This window comes from Bos indicus, chromosome 9, assembly GCF_029378745.1.
Source record: "Bos indicus isolate NIAB-ARS_2022 breed Sahiwal x Tharparkar chromosome 9, NIAB-ARS_B.indTharparkar_mat_pri_1.0, whole genome shotgun sequence".
In the NCBI taxonomy this organism is placed as follows: Eukaryota; Metazoa; Chordata; class Mammalia; order Artiodactyla; family Bovidae; genus Bos; species Bos indicus.
The window spans coordinates 95,580,537-95,599,178 of record NC_091768.1 but is presented as its reverse complement, the minus strand read 5'-3'; the positions used below and the strand labels follow the sequence as shown (position 1 = coordinate 95,599,178).

Here is an 18,642-nt window from a genome sequence, read left to right as displayed (position 1 = left end):
ACTTTTCAAGAATAATATATTCGGCATAGTCGGGTGTGTGAATTATTGCTCTCTTCACGATGGCTGGGTGTTTAGAATTTTGTTTATAAAGTTACTATCTCTCAGGCCATTATTCAAAACCACCAGTGTTCATTCCACAAATGTTTCTAAAGTGTCAGGCACCGGGCAAGATGTTGGGGACATGAATGATTCATAAAAGCAAATGCTTGGTTTAGAATCTCACTGGTGCATGTGCTCAGCCATGTCTGACTCTTTGCCACCCCATGGACTGTAGCCTACCAGGTTGCTCTGTCCATGGAATTTTCTGGACAAGAATACTAGAATGGGTTCATTTCCTTCTACAGGTAATCTTCCTGACTCAGGGATTGAACCCAAGTCTCTTTCATCTCCTGCAATGGTAGGCTGATTCTTTACCACCGAGCCACCCAGGAAGTCCTGAATCTCATTGGACATGCCATCAAAAACAACATTTTGTTTCCTGAAAACATATCAAAAAAATTCAAGAAACAAAATGTCTTGTGAGAAAATCTTATGCTCAATCCTTGTAGCTTTTCATAAGAATGTGGAAATATCTCTGCATCTTCTCCAGGCACTTTTTATCATCTTTTTTTTAAAGTTACATTCCAGAGCAGTGACATCCGAAAGTCAGGAGACCTATACGTTCTTTTGCTGAGTCCTCTGTGCTCCAGCCCCGAGGGCCCAGGACGGCCTGGCCTCTGACAACACTCACCTCAGCTTCTGATAAGATTGCAAGAGCTTTGCTCCGGCTGTCTCGTGCTTGCCTGGAAGAGATATCGGTAGAGGTCATTTATTAGTAGGAATACAACACAGATGATGGAAATACAGGATCTAATACATTAAAATTATTATTTTCCTAACAGTGCATCTTGTGATTAAAAAGCAAGAGACCATTTTGGGGTGTGCGCTGTTGCTCGGTCATATTTGACTTTTTGAAACCCCAGGCTTCTCTGTCCATGGAGTTTTTCAGGCAAGAATGCTGGAGTGGGTTGCCATTTCCCCCTCCAGGGGATCTTCCTGACCCAGGGATCGAACCTGCGTCTCCATCTACTTCTGCATTGGCAGGTGGATTCTTTACCACTGAGCCACCTGGGAATCTGTACGTTTTACCAAAAAATCATGAAACTGTACATTTAAACAGGTGAATTTTGTGTTACCTAAATTATATTCCACCTAAAGCTGATGTTCCACACACACATACGCCCACACACAGAATGAGACAATACTTGCTGGAAATGATTGCTTTTACTGAAAGTTGATGCTGAATTAGATTTTTAAATTCTGGATCATTTGAAAAACACTTCAAGCTTCTAAGCTTCCAGTTGTCCTCTGCAAACATTTCATAATGGAGTGACTATATTCCTTTAAACATTCTTTGTTACGCAGATTGAATTAATCTTTTAAAAAATGTAATCTACTTATTTCTAGTTATAGAAGCTAATAATTTCCTAAATAAGACTCCATCTGATATAGTACTCTTTTTGTTTCAAGGAAAGGGGATTTTATGATGTGCTGTATTAAGACCCTAAAAATAGCCCTCTCTAAAGCCCACAGTCCTGTGAACACAATGTTTCCCAGCCCAATGCACAGGGTGAGGTCAGTGCACTTGCCCAGCCTGGAGACCAGAAGTGGATTCTCTCAGGGAAGTTCCCAAGAAGCCCCCAGAGCACCCAGCACACAGCTGAGAACTGCCAGATGCATTGTCCTAGGAGGTCAGAGCAACTCCTGTGCTGTGCTTTCAGAAGGCTTTCTTGTTGTTGCTGTTCAGTCGCTCAGTGTCCGACTCTTTGTGAACCCATGGACTACAGCATGCCAGGCTTCCCTGTCCTTCACTATCTCCTGGAGTCCATTGAGTCAGTGATGCCATCCAACCATCTCATCCTCTGTCGTCCCCTTCTCCTCCTGCCTTCAATCTTTCCCAGCATCAGGGGCTTTTCCAATGAGTCAGCTCTTCGCATCAGGTGGCCAAAGTATTGGAGCTTCAGCTTCAGTCCTTCTAATGATTATTCAGGACTGATTACCTTTAGCATGGACTGGTTTGATCTCCTTGCAGTCCAAGGGACTCTCAAAAGTCTTCTCCAATACCACAGTTCAAAAGCATCAATTCTTTGGCCCTCAGCTTTCTTTATGGTCCAACTCTCACATCTGTACATGACTACAGGAAAAACCATAGCTTTGACTAGACAGACCTTTGTTGGCAAAGTGATGCCTCTGCTTTTTAATACACTGTCTAGGTTTGTCATAACTTTTCTTCAGAAGGCTATAATCCTTCCCAAAGAAAGCCTTAAATATTTCATCATCTCCATAAGATAGGAGGCAGGGCGGCAGGGGCGGGGTAGTAAGACAGTCAGGAATTACAGGGAGCCTTTGGGTGGGGGGTAAAGTACTCTGATATCAAGCCCCAAACATTAAAGCTGGGGATGGCTAACCCCCCAGCTGACCCTGATCTGATCTCCCCCTCCCCCCAATTCCATGGGATTCTCCAGGTAACAATACTGGAGTGGGTAGCCATTCCCTTCTCCAGAGGATCTTCCCAACCCAGGGATCAAAACCAGGTCTTCTGCATTGCAGGCAGATTCTTTACCGTGTGAGCTACAGGGATTATGCCCACTGCCAGTCAGGGGTCCTAACTTGGGGAGTTCAGGTGACGGATGAGCCCTGAAATCACATTTCAAACTGTGAGTCCACTTGCCCATGTGCATTTTTCTGGGGTTCACCGCAGTGCTCACCAGACTCTAACAGGAGTGAGCCTCCTCACTGTCCGACTACAAAACAACCCTTTAAAAATAAAAAAGGCCTCACCCCGAAGGCTGAGCGCTAAACCAGCAGAGCCAGCTTGTAAAGAGTGAAGGCTCACATCTGCAGAAGCCTCGGGGAAGAAGACTGGCTGGAATCTAAAGGAGCCACCCCGAGTGCACCGAGGGCCCCATCACTGTGAAAGCAGAGAAAAGACAGAGGAAAGAGGGAGATTAGACAGAGACACTGCTTGTTCAGCCTGTCCTGCGCCAGAGTGCAGACTCCAAAGGAGGGGCAGTTCTGAGCCCTGGGGGTGGCGGGGCAGGGGGACCACAGCTCAGGGGCTGCTGGCCCCTCGTCCTCCCAGTCGTGGACTGCTGGGACTGCTGCCCAGAGGCACGACCACCAGGTGACAGCCCCCCTCTCCAAAACGATGCTCCTCTCCCCACCACCTGCAGCCCTCTAGCGTCTCCCTACGGCCCACACCTGGGCCTCCACACTGGGGGTCTACTCTCGCACCAACCCTTAAGGAGGGTGCCCCACTGCCCTACTTACCCTGGGCGTTCTCCACTCACTCCCCTCGCTAATTGCCTTTCTACCCCAGGCCTGTACCTCCCTCCTAAACCTCAGCTTGGTCTCCCCATCACATTCCTAAATACCCTTCCTGAGCCCCGGGAGGCTGGGCCCACACACACGGCTTTCTGCTGCCCCCTGCTGGCGGCACTGGGAACCACCACCCTCGGCGTTGACACACCCTAACTGTAAAGTCCAAATGGCCAGTATTACAGGCTCTGTACCTTCTCTCCCACCTGCTCAACTGTGCGCTTGTGACTGCAGCCATCGTGTTAAAGAGTGGGTGTGTCTGTGTTCTGATAATGGACGTTGAAATTTGAATTTCTTGTAATTTTTCAGTTCAGTTCAGTTGCTCAGTCGTGTCTGACTCCTTGCAACCCCATGGACTACAGCACACCAGGCCTCCACATCACCAACTCCCGGAGTTTACTCAAACTCACGTCCATTAAGTCGGTGATGCCATCCAACCATCTCATCCTCTGTCGTCCCCATCTCCTCCCGCCTTCAATCTTTCCCAGCATCAGGGTCTTTTCAAATAAGTCAGTTCTTTGCATCCGGTGGCCAAAGTATTGGAGTTTCAGATTCAGCATCAGTCCTTCCAATGAATATTCAGGACTGATCTTCTTTAGGATGGACTGGTTGGATCTCCTTGCAGTCCAAGGAACTCTCAAGAGTCTTCTCCAACACCACACAGTTCAAAAGCATCAATTCTTCGGGGCTCAGCTTTCTTTATGGTACAACTCTCATATCCAGCAATGACTACTGGAAAAACCATAGCTTTGACTAAACAGACCTTTGTTGGCAAAGTAATGTCTCTGCTTTTTAATATGCTGTCTAGGTTGTAATTTTTTATGTCTCACAAAAGTTCTTCTTTTGATTTCTAACCATTAAGATATGTAAAACTCATTCTCAGCTCACAGGAGTTGCAAGAATGGGTGGAGGGACAGGCTTGGCCCAGGGGAGCCAGGGTGCCCCACGCTCTTTTTCCCCCAGGTGTTGCGGGGGCAGCTGTCAGCAGGGAGCCCGTGAGCCATGCAGAGTCCCAGGCGCACCCCCAGCCTCACGGAGGCGGCCTGGGGCGTGAGGTGGAGGAGCAACCCTGGGGCTCTGTTCCTGTGCATCACCACTTTACTCTTTTTTTCTCTTCTACTACTCAGTCATTTCTTACCAGAGGCTTTCCTTAAAAAGCACTGAACATTTATTTCTTGTTAACTCTTTTTTTTAATTTGCATAATGACTATGGGGAAATGCTCGTTGAAAGATGCCCCTCCCCGAGGTCTCCTGACTGGCAGGTTGAGGTCCCACTCTGGTGGCCTCCTTAGGCTTTACGAGAGCGGCTGTGGGTCTGGGTCCCAGGGTCCTAGGCTTCGGGCCCATTCAGAAAGTCACAGAGACATTTATTATCCTCGAAGCTGACTGTCTGCCAGGGGCTGTGTGGGACACTGACTGCATTTGCTGTGGGGCGTCACCAGGAGCCGTCTCAACTCTGTAAGTGAAAACCTAGGCTCACGGGGACTGTGCTGCTGTTGTTCAGTCGCTCAGTCGTGTCCGACTCTCTGCAACCCCATGGACTGCAGCATGCCAGGCTCCTCTGTCCTTCACTGTCTCCCAAAGTTTGTTCCAACTCATGTCCACTGAGTTGATGATGCCATCCAACCACCTCATCCTCTGTCGCCCCCCTCTCCTCCTGCCCTCAAAGCACAGTGGACTGCGTAATGGGCCCAACATTACAAACGACAAAAAAGCTGGCATTCACGTGACAACCTGCCTACAAAGCCAGGCACAGCAAAGTTAGGGCAGCACGCCAGTGACCATATGAGGGGGTGACCTTCTCTCTGCTCTGGCTCGTGTTTGAAATGTTCATAATAAAAAGCAAGGGCTTTTTCTGTGGGGAACCACCACATGTAAACCAACAACCAAATCCCTGAAAATTCTTAATCCTGTCTGAATTTCATAAGTGGTTTGTACTTGTCATGTGTATCTTATCCTGCTTAAGAAACGAGGCCTGTGATTGCGGCGTCCAGCCTCTGGTGGGGCAGTGAGTGCCCAGCAGCGAGCGTGTTGCCAGCACCCTCCAGAGGCCGCCTCTCCCCCCCGCCCCTCACCCTCCAAAACACACTCCAGGTCCTGTCCTTGGCTTGCAACTCCCAGCCTTCGCAGCTTCTTCAGCCAACACACAGAGCTGCTTTGGGTTGAGAAAAGATACGCTGAAGCCCTCCCCCCAGGCAACTGTGAAGGTGACCGCCCTTGGAGACAGGAGTCTTTGCAGATGGAGCTTAGGTGAGGTCATCCGGGTGGGTCCTGATCCAACACGACTGGTGTCCTTGCAAAGTGGGGACACATGGACAGAGGGGCAGACACGCACAGAGGGAAGACGGCAGGACCACAGAGGCAGAGACGGAGCGATGCGTCTACGAGCCACGGACACCGAGGACTGCCGGGAGGGGCAAGGAGGGGTTCTCCTCGAGAGCCGGCAGAGCAAACGGGTATCTCGGAAACTCGACTTTGGACTTTCAGCCTCCAGAGCTGAGAGACGATACATTTCTGCTGTTTCAAGCCACCCAGGTCACTGTAATTTGTTACCGCAGCTGGAGAGACCCATCTCGGAGGTCCCGTGTGACTCAGTCTGCACTGACCTCTCCTTGCCACCTGCTGCAGGTATAGGCGAAGCTGAACTTCCTAGGAGCCCCACCGCCACTAGGCGGCACCACTTCACACCACGTTGTACCTTCGCGTTCCGTCTAGTGGTTTATTCTCTGGACCTGACTCACCAGGCTCCTTGTCATGGTTGCCAGGCGCAGTTGCTTTAAAATTCCTCTGATGCCCTGTAACTAACTGCTGGCATATACATCCATCTCCCCTGCTAGATGGTGAACCCTTTGAGGACACGGGCCTCGTCAGTGTCGCCAGCACCAGCGGGCTTGCCAAGCAGAGGCGGGTTATAATAAATATGACAACAACAGTATCCAATGCTATTTTAGCAGTAAGTGTGACCTCATTCGAGCTGTACCAAATATATATGAAACAAGGTCATTTTTTCCACCACTTGGCTTCCGCATAATTTTGTCCATTCATTCACATTCGTTGTGTATAATACACACGGCTCTTTACAGAGGTAAGAGTCAGGGGACACAACCTCTGCTCATAAGCAGGAACTTAGGGAGTGGTAGGCATCCCCATGACCACAGGGCAGAGCAGAGGCTTCTAGATCCAAAACCAGCCTGGGACTAGCACAGAGTGTCTGTGGCAAGTCATCACACGTCTGTGTACTACTGGATACACTGCATCTACTTTTATATCCACTTCTCTAAAAAAAGGTGAAGTCAGAAAGAGAAAAACAAATATCATATATTAACACACTTATGCGAAATCTAGAAAAGTGGTACAGATGAACCTATTTGCAAAGCAGAAATAGAGGCATAAGACTAGAGAACAAAAGTATGGACACCAAGTGGGGAAAGGGGGGTGGGATGGACTGGGAAATTGGCCTTGACATATATACACTGCTATGTACAGAATTGATGCCTTCAAACCGTGGTGCTGGAAAAGACTCTTGAGAGGCCCTGGACAGCAAGGAGATCAAATCAGTCAATCCTAAAGGAAATCAACCGGATATTCATTGGAAGGACTGATGCTGAAGATCCAATACTTTGACCACCCAATTCAAAGAGCTGACTCACTGGGAAAGCTGCGAGTCAGGCCACCTTCTGCTTGAAGACTCTGTTCACTCCACAGCTGTCTGGGTTCCATGACTTTTCCATAGTGCAGGGCTGCTGTGGGGCCTTACACTGTCGGAGAGGAGGTTAACGATCATGTCTTAGAAGAAGACTAAGCCGTGCCAATCCCGTGATTCAGGGTGTGGGGCCCCTCAGCCACCTATGACCATGTGATGGAGCTGGCTGACTGAGCTGTACTGGGGCATTCCAGAGTCTTCCCTCTGCCCTCTTTCCCAGGGACCTCGTCATCCCAGCAAGGCATCAGGGTGGCAGGGTACGGCATCTGCAGCAGGACCTGTGGTCCAGGACGCTGGCTGGTGGGCAGCTGGCGTGCTTGGCCAGTGTTAAAATGGAGCCTGGTTCAAAGTGAGCATCCATTCTACAGGATTTCTTATAAGCACCTGCCTTATCCCTATTCTTAACATTTTCTTTACTGGAGGACAGTTGCTTTGCAGTGTTGCGTTAGTTTCTGCTGTACAGCAAGGTGAATCAGCTGTATGTATACATGTATCCTTTCTTTTTGGATTTTCTTCCCATTTAGGTCATTGCAGAGCATTGAGTAGAGTGCCCTGAGCGAGACAGTAGGTTCTCATCAGTTATCTATTTTATACATTGTTGTTGTCATTTAGTCAGTAAGTTGTGTCTGACTCTGCGACCCCATGGACTGCAGCACGCCAGGCCTCCCTGTCCTTCACCATCTCCTGGAGTTTGCTCAAACTCATGTCCATTGAGTTGATGAGGCCATCCAACCATCGCATCCTCTGTCACCCCCTTCTCCTCCTGCCTTCAGTCTTTCCCAGCATCAAAGCAAAGCACAGGTAGGGGTTACTCACACAAAGCCTCCCTGGGAACTATGCAAATACACTCCATCAAGATGCTCTGTCTGCCCTAGGAGTTGGTCGTAATATATGGATTTTGTTAGAATAACACATTCTGCTGTGCCTTTCAGAAAAATAATGACAATCAATCAACACACAAATCTAGGTGGCCCCCTTGCACAGTGCCCAACCTGCACAACTGTATGTGACAGTCCTGAGGGCTGGCCCACAGTGGAGTGTTAAGTATGCTCCAAATGCTAGACAGAGGTGACTAAAACCAGAGGCTGGGGCAGGGGGCAGTGTTAGATAATTATAAGGTGTTTTAGGACTTTCATTTTTCATAGGCAAGAAAAGGTCCCTAAGACAATAAAGTTTTAAACCAATCTTTGGCTCACTTATGCAAAGTGGAAAAAAATCTTTCCAAAAATTTGACCTAAAAGTCCCTTAGAATGTGAAGAACCATGATATCCTGTCACAAATGGTTTCAGAGTTGGATTCCAGAGCCTTTGAGGGTATGTTTCACTCTTTAGAGATGTTTGAGCTTAGGTGGCACTGGGACCAAGACACCATTCTAGGATGAAGGAGACGCAGGCCACGGCTGTGAACCTGCCACCGGAGCCTTCCAGAAGAATGGAAATTAACAGCAGGTTTATAATCCTGTGGGCAGAACGAGGATCACGTGTAGTGTCCTTCTGCCACTAGACATTACTCTTCTGCTTAGCTGCAGGAAAGAAAATAATTTTTCCCCTTTAATTAAGCTCCCTGCATCCTATCAGCAGAAGGTCTGAATGGCTTCTATGTTAATAATAATCCTCAAGAGCAGGGTAGTAACTCTTCCACAAAGAGACACCTAAGGTTGAAGATAACTGGCCTGGGTTTGCAGTGAACCAGGGAATAATCAGGTATAAACTGCTTCTCCACAGCCTTTAACTTTCTCTAAGAACTGAATGTGGGTCTCAAGAGTTCTCTGTCCTAAAGATTCTAGATATTAATTCTTTATCAGATATGTGATTTCCAAATATTTTCTTCCATTTTATGGCTTTCCTTTTTATTCTGTTGATGGTATCCTTTGATGCACAGAACTTTTTCATTTTCATGAAGCCCAGTTTATCTTTTTTTTTTTTTGGTTGCCTTTGCCTTTGGTGTCCTATATAAGAAATCACTGTCCTCCCAAGACTTCAGATTATACTACAAAGCTGCAGTAATCAAAACAGCATGGTATTAGCACAAAACAGGCATATATCTAGAGAAAACAAATGCAAAAAGATCCATGCACCCCAGTGTTCATAGCAGCACTGTTCATAGTAGCCAAGACATGGGAACAACCCAAGCATCCATTAGCAGATGAACGGATAAAGAAGGTGTGGGGTGTGTATACAACGGACTGCTGCTGCTGCTGCTAAGTCACTTCAGTCGTGTCCAACTCTGTGCGACCCCATAGACAGCAGCCCACCAGGCTCCCCTGTCCCTGAGATTCTCCAGGCAAGAACGCTGGAGTGGGTTGCCATTTCCTCCTCCAATGCATGAAAGTGAGAAGTGAAAGTGAAGTCGCTCAGTCGTGTCTGACTCTTAGCGACCCCATGGACTGCAGCCTACCAGGCTCCTCTTTCCATGAGATTTTCCAGGCAAGAGTACTGGAGTGAGTTGCCATATGTCTGCTGCTGCTGCTGCTGCTGCTGCTAAGTCACTTCAGTCGTGTCCAACTCTGTGCGACCCCATAGACGGCAGCCCACCAGGCTCCCCCGTCCCTGGGATTCTCCAGGCAAGAACACTGGAGTGGGTTGCCATTTCCTTCTCCAATGCATGAAAGTGAGAAGTGAAAGTGAAGTCGCTCAGTCGTGTCTGACTCTTAGCGACCCCATGGACTGCAGCCTACCAGGCTCCTCTATCCATGGGATTTTCCAGGCAAGAGTGCTGGAGTAGGGGCCACTGCCTTCTCCATTGCCTTCTCCACAACAACTGTTACTTAACCATAAAAGGAAACAATGAAGTGAAATAATGCCATTTGCAGCAACATGGACAGCCCTAGGGATTATCATACTAACCAAAGTAAGTCAAAGAAAAAGACAAGTAACATATGTTATCACTTATATGTGAAATCTTTTTTCCTCAATTACAAATGAGCTTATTTACAAAACAGATTCACAGACAAAGAAAACAAACTCATGGTTACCAAAGAGGAAGGGGGAGGAAGGAAAAAGTAGGAGCTTGGGATTAACAGATACACATGACTGTATATAAAGTAGATAAACAAGGACCTACTACACAGCACATGGAGCTATATTTAGTATCCTGTGATAACCTATAACAGAAAGAATCTGAAGTTATATATATATGAAATTAGACATATATATGAAACTGGACGTCCCTGGTGGCTCAGATAGTAATCTGCTGGTAACGCAGGAGGCCCAGGTTCGATCCCTGGAGGAGGAAGCGGCAACCCACTCCAGTATTCTGGCCTGGGAAATCGCACAGACTGAGGAGCCTGGCGGGCTACAGTCCATGGGGTCGCAAGAGTCGGACACGACTGAACGACTAACACACACACACGTATGTGAAACTGAGTCACTTTGCTGTACACCCGAAACACAACATTATAAATGAACCACACTTCAATCACAAAAAGAAATCGTGACTTCCCTGGTGGTCCAGCGGTTAAGAATCCCTTGCCAATGCACAGGACATGGGTTCAATCCCTGATCCGGGAAGACGCCACATGTCTCCGGGCAGCCGAGTCCATATGCCACAACTACAGAGCCTGCTCTCTAGAGCCTGTGCTCCGCAGCAAGAGAAGCCACGGCAATGAGACGCCCAGGCACCACGAGGCGGAGTAGCCCCACTCCCCGCAGCTAGAAGAAGTCTGTGAGCAGCAACGAAGACCCAACACAGCCATAAATAAATTTTAAAAAATTAAAAAATCATTGTGAAGCGAAGTGAAAGTCGCTCTGTCTTGTCCGACTCTTTGCGACCCCACAGACTATACATACAAGTCAATGGAATTCTCCAGGCAAGAATATTGGAATGGGTAGCCTTTCCCTCCTCCAGGGGATCTTCCCAACCCAGGGATTGAAGCCAGGTCTCCGGTATTACAGGCAGATTCTTTACCAGCTAAGCCACGAGGGAAGCCCAAGAATACTGGAGTGGGTAGCCTTTCCCTTTTCCAGTGTATCTTCCCGACCTAGGAATCGAACTGGGGTCTCCTGCATTGCGGGCAGATTCTTTACCAGCTGAGCCATCAGGGAGGCCATCAAAGCCCCATATATGTCATAGTCCCCTCTATGTTTCCTTTTAAGTGTTTTACACTTTAGCTCTTACTTTTAGGTCTTTGATCCTTTGAATTAACTTTTGTTTATGGTGTTAGGTAAGGGTCCAACTTCATTCTGTTACATGGACACATCCAGTTTTCCTCTTTATTGAAGAGGCTCTCCTTTTCCCATTGAATGAGATTGGCACCCTTGTCAAAAAAATCTCCTGACTATACAACACAGAAAATATAGCTAATATTTTAAAATGACTATAAATGGAGATAACCTTTGAAAACTGAATTACTATGCTGTACGCCTGTAACTTGTATAACACTGTACATCAATTATACTTCAATTAAAAACGTCACTTGACCACGTGCACAAGAGTTCTGTTCTGGGGCCTCTATTCTATTCCAATTGTCCACATAACTGTCCTTATGCTGGTGCCTCACTCTTTGGATTACTGTGGCTTTGTAGAAGTTTTGAAATCAGGAAGTAGAAGTCTTCTAGCTTTCTTCTCCTTTTTAAGGAAACAAACAACCCAATTCAAATACAGGCAAAGGACCTGAAGTCAAGTGGGCCTTAGGAAGAAATTATTGCAAACAAAGCTAGTGGAGGTGATGGAATACCAGCTGAGCTAATTCAAATCCTGAAAGATGATGCTGTTAAAGTGCTGCACTCAATATGCCAGCAAATTTGGAAAACTCAGCAGTGGCCACAGGCCTGGAAAAGGTCAGTTTTCATTCCAATCCCAAAGAAAGGCAATGCCAAAGAATGTTCAAACTACTGCACGATTATACTCCTCTCACACGCTAGTAAAGTAATGCTAAAATTCTCCAAGCCAGGCTTCAACAGTACATGAACCCTGAACTTCCAGATGTTCAAGCTGGATTTAGAAAAGACAGAGAGGAACAAGAGATCAAATTGCCAACATGTGTTGTAGAATAGAAAAAGCAAGGGAGTTCCAGAAGAACATCTAATTTTGCTTCATTGACTACGCTAAAGCCTTTGACTCTGTGTATCACTACAAACTGGAAAATTCTGAAAGAGGTGGGACTACCAGACCACTTTACCTGTCTCCTGAGAAACCTGTATGCAGGTCAAGAAGCAACAGTTAGAACTGGACATGGAACAACAGACTGGTTCCAAATTGGGCAAGGAGTACACTGAGGTGTGTACTGTCACCCTGGATATATATTTAACTTCTATACAGAGGACATCATGTGGAATGCCAGGCTGGGTGAATCACAAGCTGAAATCAAGACTGTGGGGAGAATCTCAAGAAATGATGATATTTCATTAAAGGTTGCAATAGTAATGTGAGAAATGTAGTTTGATTTTTATAATTTTTATAATCCTGCATGTTAAGAGTTATAAACATGTTTTCCACAAAAAGGCCTTTATGTCTTTCACTTACATCTACTTTAGTGTCAGTGATGGTGTTTGATGGGTGCTGGATACTGTCTTTTAAAATGTTATTAGTGTTAAGCTCAGATGGACTTAAAAGTGTGCTTCAGCTTTTACTTGTTCTCAAATTCTTCTTTTAAATCAACAAGTCATAAAGTTATCTCTAACTCAGCTCTCTAGGATCAAATTTTGAAGTTAATGTGAGTTAAGGGTGATATTATCAGGGTGATATTTAATAAAAAGAAGACATGTACACTGAAAAAGAAGATTGCAGGGAGAAATATCAGCAACCTCAGATATGCAGACAATACCACTCTAACGGAAGAAAGTGAAGAGGAATAAAGAGCCTCTTGATGAGGATGAAGGAGGAGAGTGAAAAAGCTGGCTTGAAACTAAACATTCAAGAAAACTAAGATCATGGCATCTGGTCCCATCACTTCATTGCAAATAGATGGGGAAACAATGGAAGCAGTGACAGATTTGATTTTCTTGGGCTCCAAAATCACTGCAGATGGTAGCCATGAAATTAAAAGATGCTTCTTCCCTGGGAGGAAAGCTATCACAAACCTAGACAGCATATTAAAAAGAGACATCACTTTGCTGATAAAGTGTATGGTCAAAGCAAGGCTTTTTCAGTGGTCATGTATGGATATAAAAGCTGGACCATCACGTACGGATATAAAAGCTGGACTGTCAGAGTGGCCGCTACCAAAAAGTCTACAAATAGTAAATGCTGGAGAGGGTGCGGAGAAAAAGGAACCCTCTTACACTGTTGGTGGGAGTGCAAACTAGTACAGCCACTATGGAGAACAGTGTGGAGATTCCTTAAAAAACTGGAACAGAACTGCCATACGACCCAGAGATCCCACTGCTGGGCATACACACCAAGGAAACCAGAACTGAAAGAGACACGTGTACCCCAATGTTCATTGCAGCACTGTTTATAATAGCCAGGGCATGGAAGCAACCTAGATGTCCTCGGCAGATGAATGGATAAGAAAGCTGTGGTACATATACACAATGGAGTATTACTCAGCCATAAAAGAATACATTTGAATCAGTTCTAATGAGGTGGATAAAACTGGAGCCTATTATACAGAGTGAAGTAAGTCAGAAAGAAAAACACCAATACAGTATATTAATGCATATATATGGAATTTAGAAAGATGGTAATGATGACCATATATGCGAGGCAGCAAAAGTGACACAGATATAAAAACAGAATTTTGGACTCTGTGGGATAAGGTGAGGGTGGGATGATTTGAAAGAAGATCATTGAAACATGTATATTACTGTATATGAAATAAATCACCAGTTCAAGTTCAATGCATTAAACAGGGCACTCAAAGCCAGTGCACTTGGGACAACCCTGAGGAATGGGATGGGGAGGGATGTTGGAAGGGGGTTCAGGATGGGGGACACATGTACAAGCATGGCTGATTCATGTCAATGTCTGGCAAAAACCACTACAATGTTGTAAAGTAATTAGCCTCCAATTTAAATAAATAAATAAAGGGTTGGACCATAAAGAAGGCTGAGCACTTAAGATTGATGCTTTTGAACTGTGATGCTGGAAAAGACTGTTGAGAGTCCCTTGGACTGCAAGGAGATCAAACCAATTAATCCTAAAGGAAATCCACCCTGAACACTCATTGGAAAGACTGATGCTGAAGCTGAAGTTCCAATACTTTGGCCACCTGATGTGAAGAGCCAACTCATTGGAAAAGACCCTTATCTGATGCTGGGAAATACTGAAAGCAAAAGGAGGAGGAGGCAGCAGAGGATGAGATGGACATGCTGCAAATGCATCAGCAACTCCATGGACATGCTGCTGCTGCTGCTGCGTCGCTTCAGTCGTGTCCAATTCTGTGCGACCCCATAGACGGCAGCCCACCAGGCTCCCCATCCCTGGGGTTCTCCAGGCAAGAACACTGGAGTGGGTTGCCATTTCCTTCTCCAATGCATGAAAGTGAAAGTGAAGTCTCTCAGTCGTGTCCGACTCTTAGCGACCCCATGGACTGCAGCCTACCAGGCTCCTCCGCCCATGGGATTTTCCAGGCGAGAGTACTGGAGTGGGGTGCCACTGCCTTCTCCGAGCAATGGACATGAATTTGAGCAAACTCTGGGAAATAGTGGAGGACAGAGGAGACTGGCATGCTGCAGTCCGTGGGGTCACAGAGTCAGACACAACTTAGCAACTGAACCACAAAAGGACTTGAACGTACATTTCTCCAAAGAAGATACAGAAATGGCTCAAGAAGCAGATGAAGAGATAGTCAACATCACTAATCATTAGATAAATGCAAGTCAAAGCCACAGTGATATAGCCACTAAGGAGAACAGGACGGAGGTTCCTCGGTTTATTTCTTTAAAAAGTAGAACTACAGTGATCCAGCAATCCCAGTTCTGAGTTTACCTCCAAAAGAGGTGAAATTACCATCTCAGAGAGACATTGGCACTCCCATGTTCACTGCAGTATTACTCACAATAGTCAAGACACGGAGATGACCTATGTGGCCACTGCGAGGTGAATGAAATAAAGATAATGCGGTATATATAAATGAAATGTCATTCAGCCATAAAAAGGAAATCCTGTTACTTGCGACAGTATGGAAAGACCTGATGGCACTATGCTAAGTGAAACAAGTCAGAGAAAGACAAATACCACATGATGTCAACTGAACGTGGAATCGAAAACCACTGAACTCATAGAAAGGAAGCAGAGTGGTGGCTGCCAGGAGCTGCAGGCTAGGGTGGGTGGGAAATGGGGAGAGGCTCGTCAGAGTGCACCAAGTTTCAGTTATAAGACGAGTAAGTTTGGGGATCTAGTGTATACTGACTATGATGACTACGGTTAACAGTACTGCATTGTACGCTTGAAAGTTGCTCTGAGTAGAGCATTAACGTTCTCAGCATACCATCAGCAACAAATGGTACTTATGTGAAGTGAAGGATGCATTAACAAACCTTACTGTGGTAAGCATTTCATTTATATGTATATAAATAGATATACATATTAAATACTTATATAAATAGGTATCAAATCATCAAAAAAGAATCCACACATGGAACTGAATACATGTCAGGCTTGTAGATACCCAATAAATGCTGACTGAAAGACAAAAAACAGCGAGCTACCACATCACACCATTATTACTCTTACCAAAAAAAAAAAAAAAAAAACCAAACAAGTGTTGGCATAGATGTGGAGAAATTGGAACTCCTGTGCATTCCCAGTGGGCACAGAAAATGGAGTAGCCACTATGGAAAAACAATATGGCAGTTCCTCAAAAAATAAAAGAAAAAAAAATTAAATGTAGAATTGCCACTTGATCTAGCAACTCCAATTCTGGATGTAAATACAAAAGAAATGAAAGCAGGGACTTGAACGGATATTTGTAAATCAGTGTTCACAGAAGCATTATTCACAATAGCCCAAAGGTAGAAGCAACCCAAGTGTCCACATATAGATGAATGGATACACAAAATGTGGGCTATATATACAATGGAATATCATTCAGTCTCACAGAGGAATAAAATTCTGATATATGCTACAATATGGATAAACACTGAAGACATGCTAAGTAAAATAAGAACAAATATATTATGATTCCACTTATATGAGATACTTAGAGTAATCAAAATAATAGAAACAGAAAGTAGAAAGGCTGATGGTTAGAGGAGTAAAAGAGACAGAGGAGATGCTTACTGGGTAGAGAGCTGCAGTTCTGCAAGAGGAAAATGTTCTAGAGATGGATGCTGGTAATGGTTAAAGAACAATGAAATTTTACTTAATGCTACGGATCTGTATGTAGAGAAATCTGTACACAGGTCAAGAAGCAACAGTTAGAACCGGGCATGGAACAACAAACTGGTTTCAAATTGGGAAAGGAGTACGTCAAGGCTGTGTATTGTCAGCCTGCTTATTTAACTTCCATGCAGAGTACATCATGTGAAATGCCAGGCTGGATGAAGCTCAAGCTGGAATGAAGACTGCCAGGAGAAATATCGATAACCTCAGATATGCAGATGATACCACCCTGATGGCAGAAAGCGAAGAACTAAAGAGCTTCTTGATGAAAGTGAAAGAGGAGAGTGAAAAAGCTGGCTTAAAACTCATCCTTCAAAAAACTAAGATCATGGCATCCAGTCCCATCACTTCATGGCAAATAGATGGGGAAACACTGTAAACAGTGACAGACTTTAATTTCTTGGGCCCCAAAATCACTGCAGATGGTGACTTCAGCCATGAAATCAAAAAAGACTTGCTCCTTGGAAGAAAAGCTATGACCAAACTAGACAGCATATTAAAAAGCAGAGACATTACTTTCCCGACAAAGGTCCATCTAGTCAAAGCTATGGTTTTTCCAGTACTCATGAACAGATGTGAGAGTTGGACCATAAGGAAAGCTGAGTGCTAAAGAATTGATGCTTTTGAACTATGGTGTTGGAGAAGACTCTTGAGAGTCCCTTGGACTGCAAGGAGATCCAACCAGCCCATCCTAAAGGAAATCAATCCTGAACATTCATTGGAAGGACTGATGCTGAAGCTCCAATACTTTGGCCACCTGATGCAAAGAACTGACTCATTGGAAAAGATCCTGAAGCTGGGAAAGATTGAAGGCAGGAGGAGAAGGGGACGACAGAGGATGAGATGGTTGGATGGCATCACTGACTCGATAGACATGAGTTTGAGCAAGCTCTGGGAGTTGGTGATGGACAGGGAGGCCTGGCGTGCTGCAGTCCATGGGGTCACAAAGAGTCAGATACAACTGAGCGACTGAACTGATGGAACTGTACACTTTAGTTAAAATAGTAAATTTTATATTATGCATATTTTACAACAATGAAAAAATGAATGAGGAGTTTGCAATTTAAAATGATTTATTGTTTAAGTATATATGTGTCTGGCCTTTTAAAAATGTATTCATATAAATAGTTCAATGTCCAATTGTCAAGATAGTCCCTGGAAATTACCCTAATCAGTAGTCTGGTCTAAACATGCAAACATATGAGTTCTTTTTTTTTTAATTTAACTTTTATTGGAGTATAGCTACTTTACAATGTTGTGTGTTTCTAGTGTAGAGCAAAGTTAATCGGCTATAAGTGTGTGTGTGTATCTCCCCTCTTCTTTTAATTTCCTTCCCATTCAGTTCACCAGAGAGCACTGAGTAGAGTTCCCTGAGCTATACAGTAGATTCTCATTAGTGATCTGTTTTATGCACAGTAATGTATATACGTCAATCCCTAAATCCCCATTCATCCCACCCCATCACCTTTTTCTCCCTTGGCGCCCACGTGTTTGTCCCCTACATTTGCTGTCTCTACTCTGGCCCTATGAATAGGTTCATCTGTAGCACTTATCCAGATTCCACATATATGCATTAATATATGATATTTGTTTTTCTCTGTGTTACTTCACTGTGTATGACAGTCTCTAGATCCATCCACATCTCTACAAATGACACAGTTTTGTTCTTTTTCATGGCGGGGTAATATTCCATTGTGTATGTATGTACCATGTTCAGTTCAGTTCAGTTCAGTCGCTCAGTCATGTCCGACTCTTTGCGACCCCATGAATCGCAGCACACCCGGCCTCCCTGTCCATCACCAACTCCCGGAGTTCACTCAGACTCACGTCCATCGAGTCAGTGATGCCATCCAGCCATCTCATCCTCTGTCGTCCCCTTCTCTTCCTGCCCCCAATCCCTCCAGCATCAGAGTCTTTTCCAATGAGTCAACTCTTCGCATGAGGTGGCCAAAGTACTGGAGTTTCAGCTTCAGCATCATTCCTTCCAAAGAAATCCCAGGGCTGATCTCCTTCGGAATGGACTGGTTGGATCTCCTTGCAGTCCAAGGGACTCTCAAGAATCTTTTCCAACACCACAGTTCAAAAGCATCAATTCTTCGGCGTTCAGCCTTCTTCACAGTCCAACTCTCACATCCATACATGACCACTGGAAAAACCACAGCCTTGACTAGACGGACCTTTGTTGGCAAAATAATGTCTCTGCTTTTGAATATGCTATCTAGGTTGGTCATAACTTTCCTTCCAAGGAGTAAGCGTCTTTTAATTTCATGGCTGCAGTCACCATCTGCAGTGATTTTGGAGCCCAAAAAAAGAAAGTC

At 45.1% G+C, this 18,642-nt stretch overlaps 1 protein-coding gene across 3 annotated transcripts in view; it reads right to left on the bottom strand.

Annotated features, from left to right (window-relative positions):
* The window catches only part of SYTL3 (synaptotagmin like 3), a 100,126-nt gene that overhangs the window by 35,121 nt on the left and 46,363 nt on the right, over positions 1–18,642 (bottom strand). For 2 of the 3 annotated variants that reach the window (XM_070796455.1, XM_019967649.2), the window contains exon 5: positions 731–782. In XM_070796455.1, coding sequence (XP_070652556.1) covers positions 731–782 — 52 coding nt within the window. Of the gene's footprint in view, positions 1–730; positions 783–18,642 lie in introns of those variants that run through there. The other variant, XM_070796456.1, reaches the window with a different exon arrangement.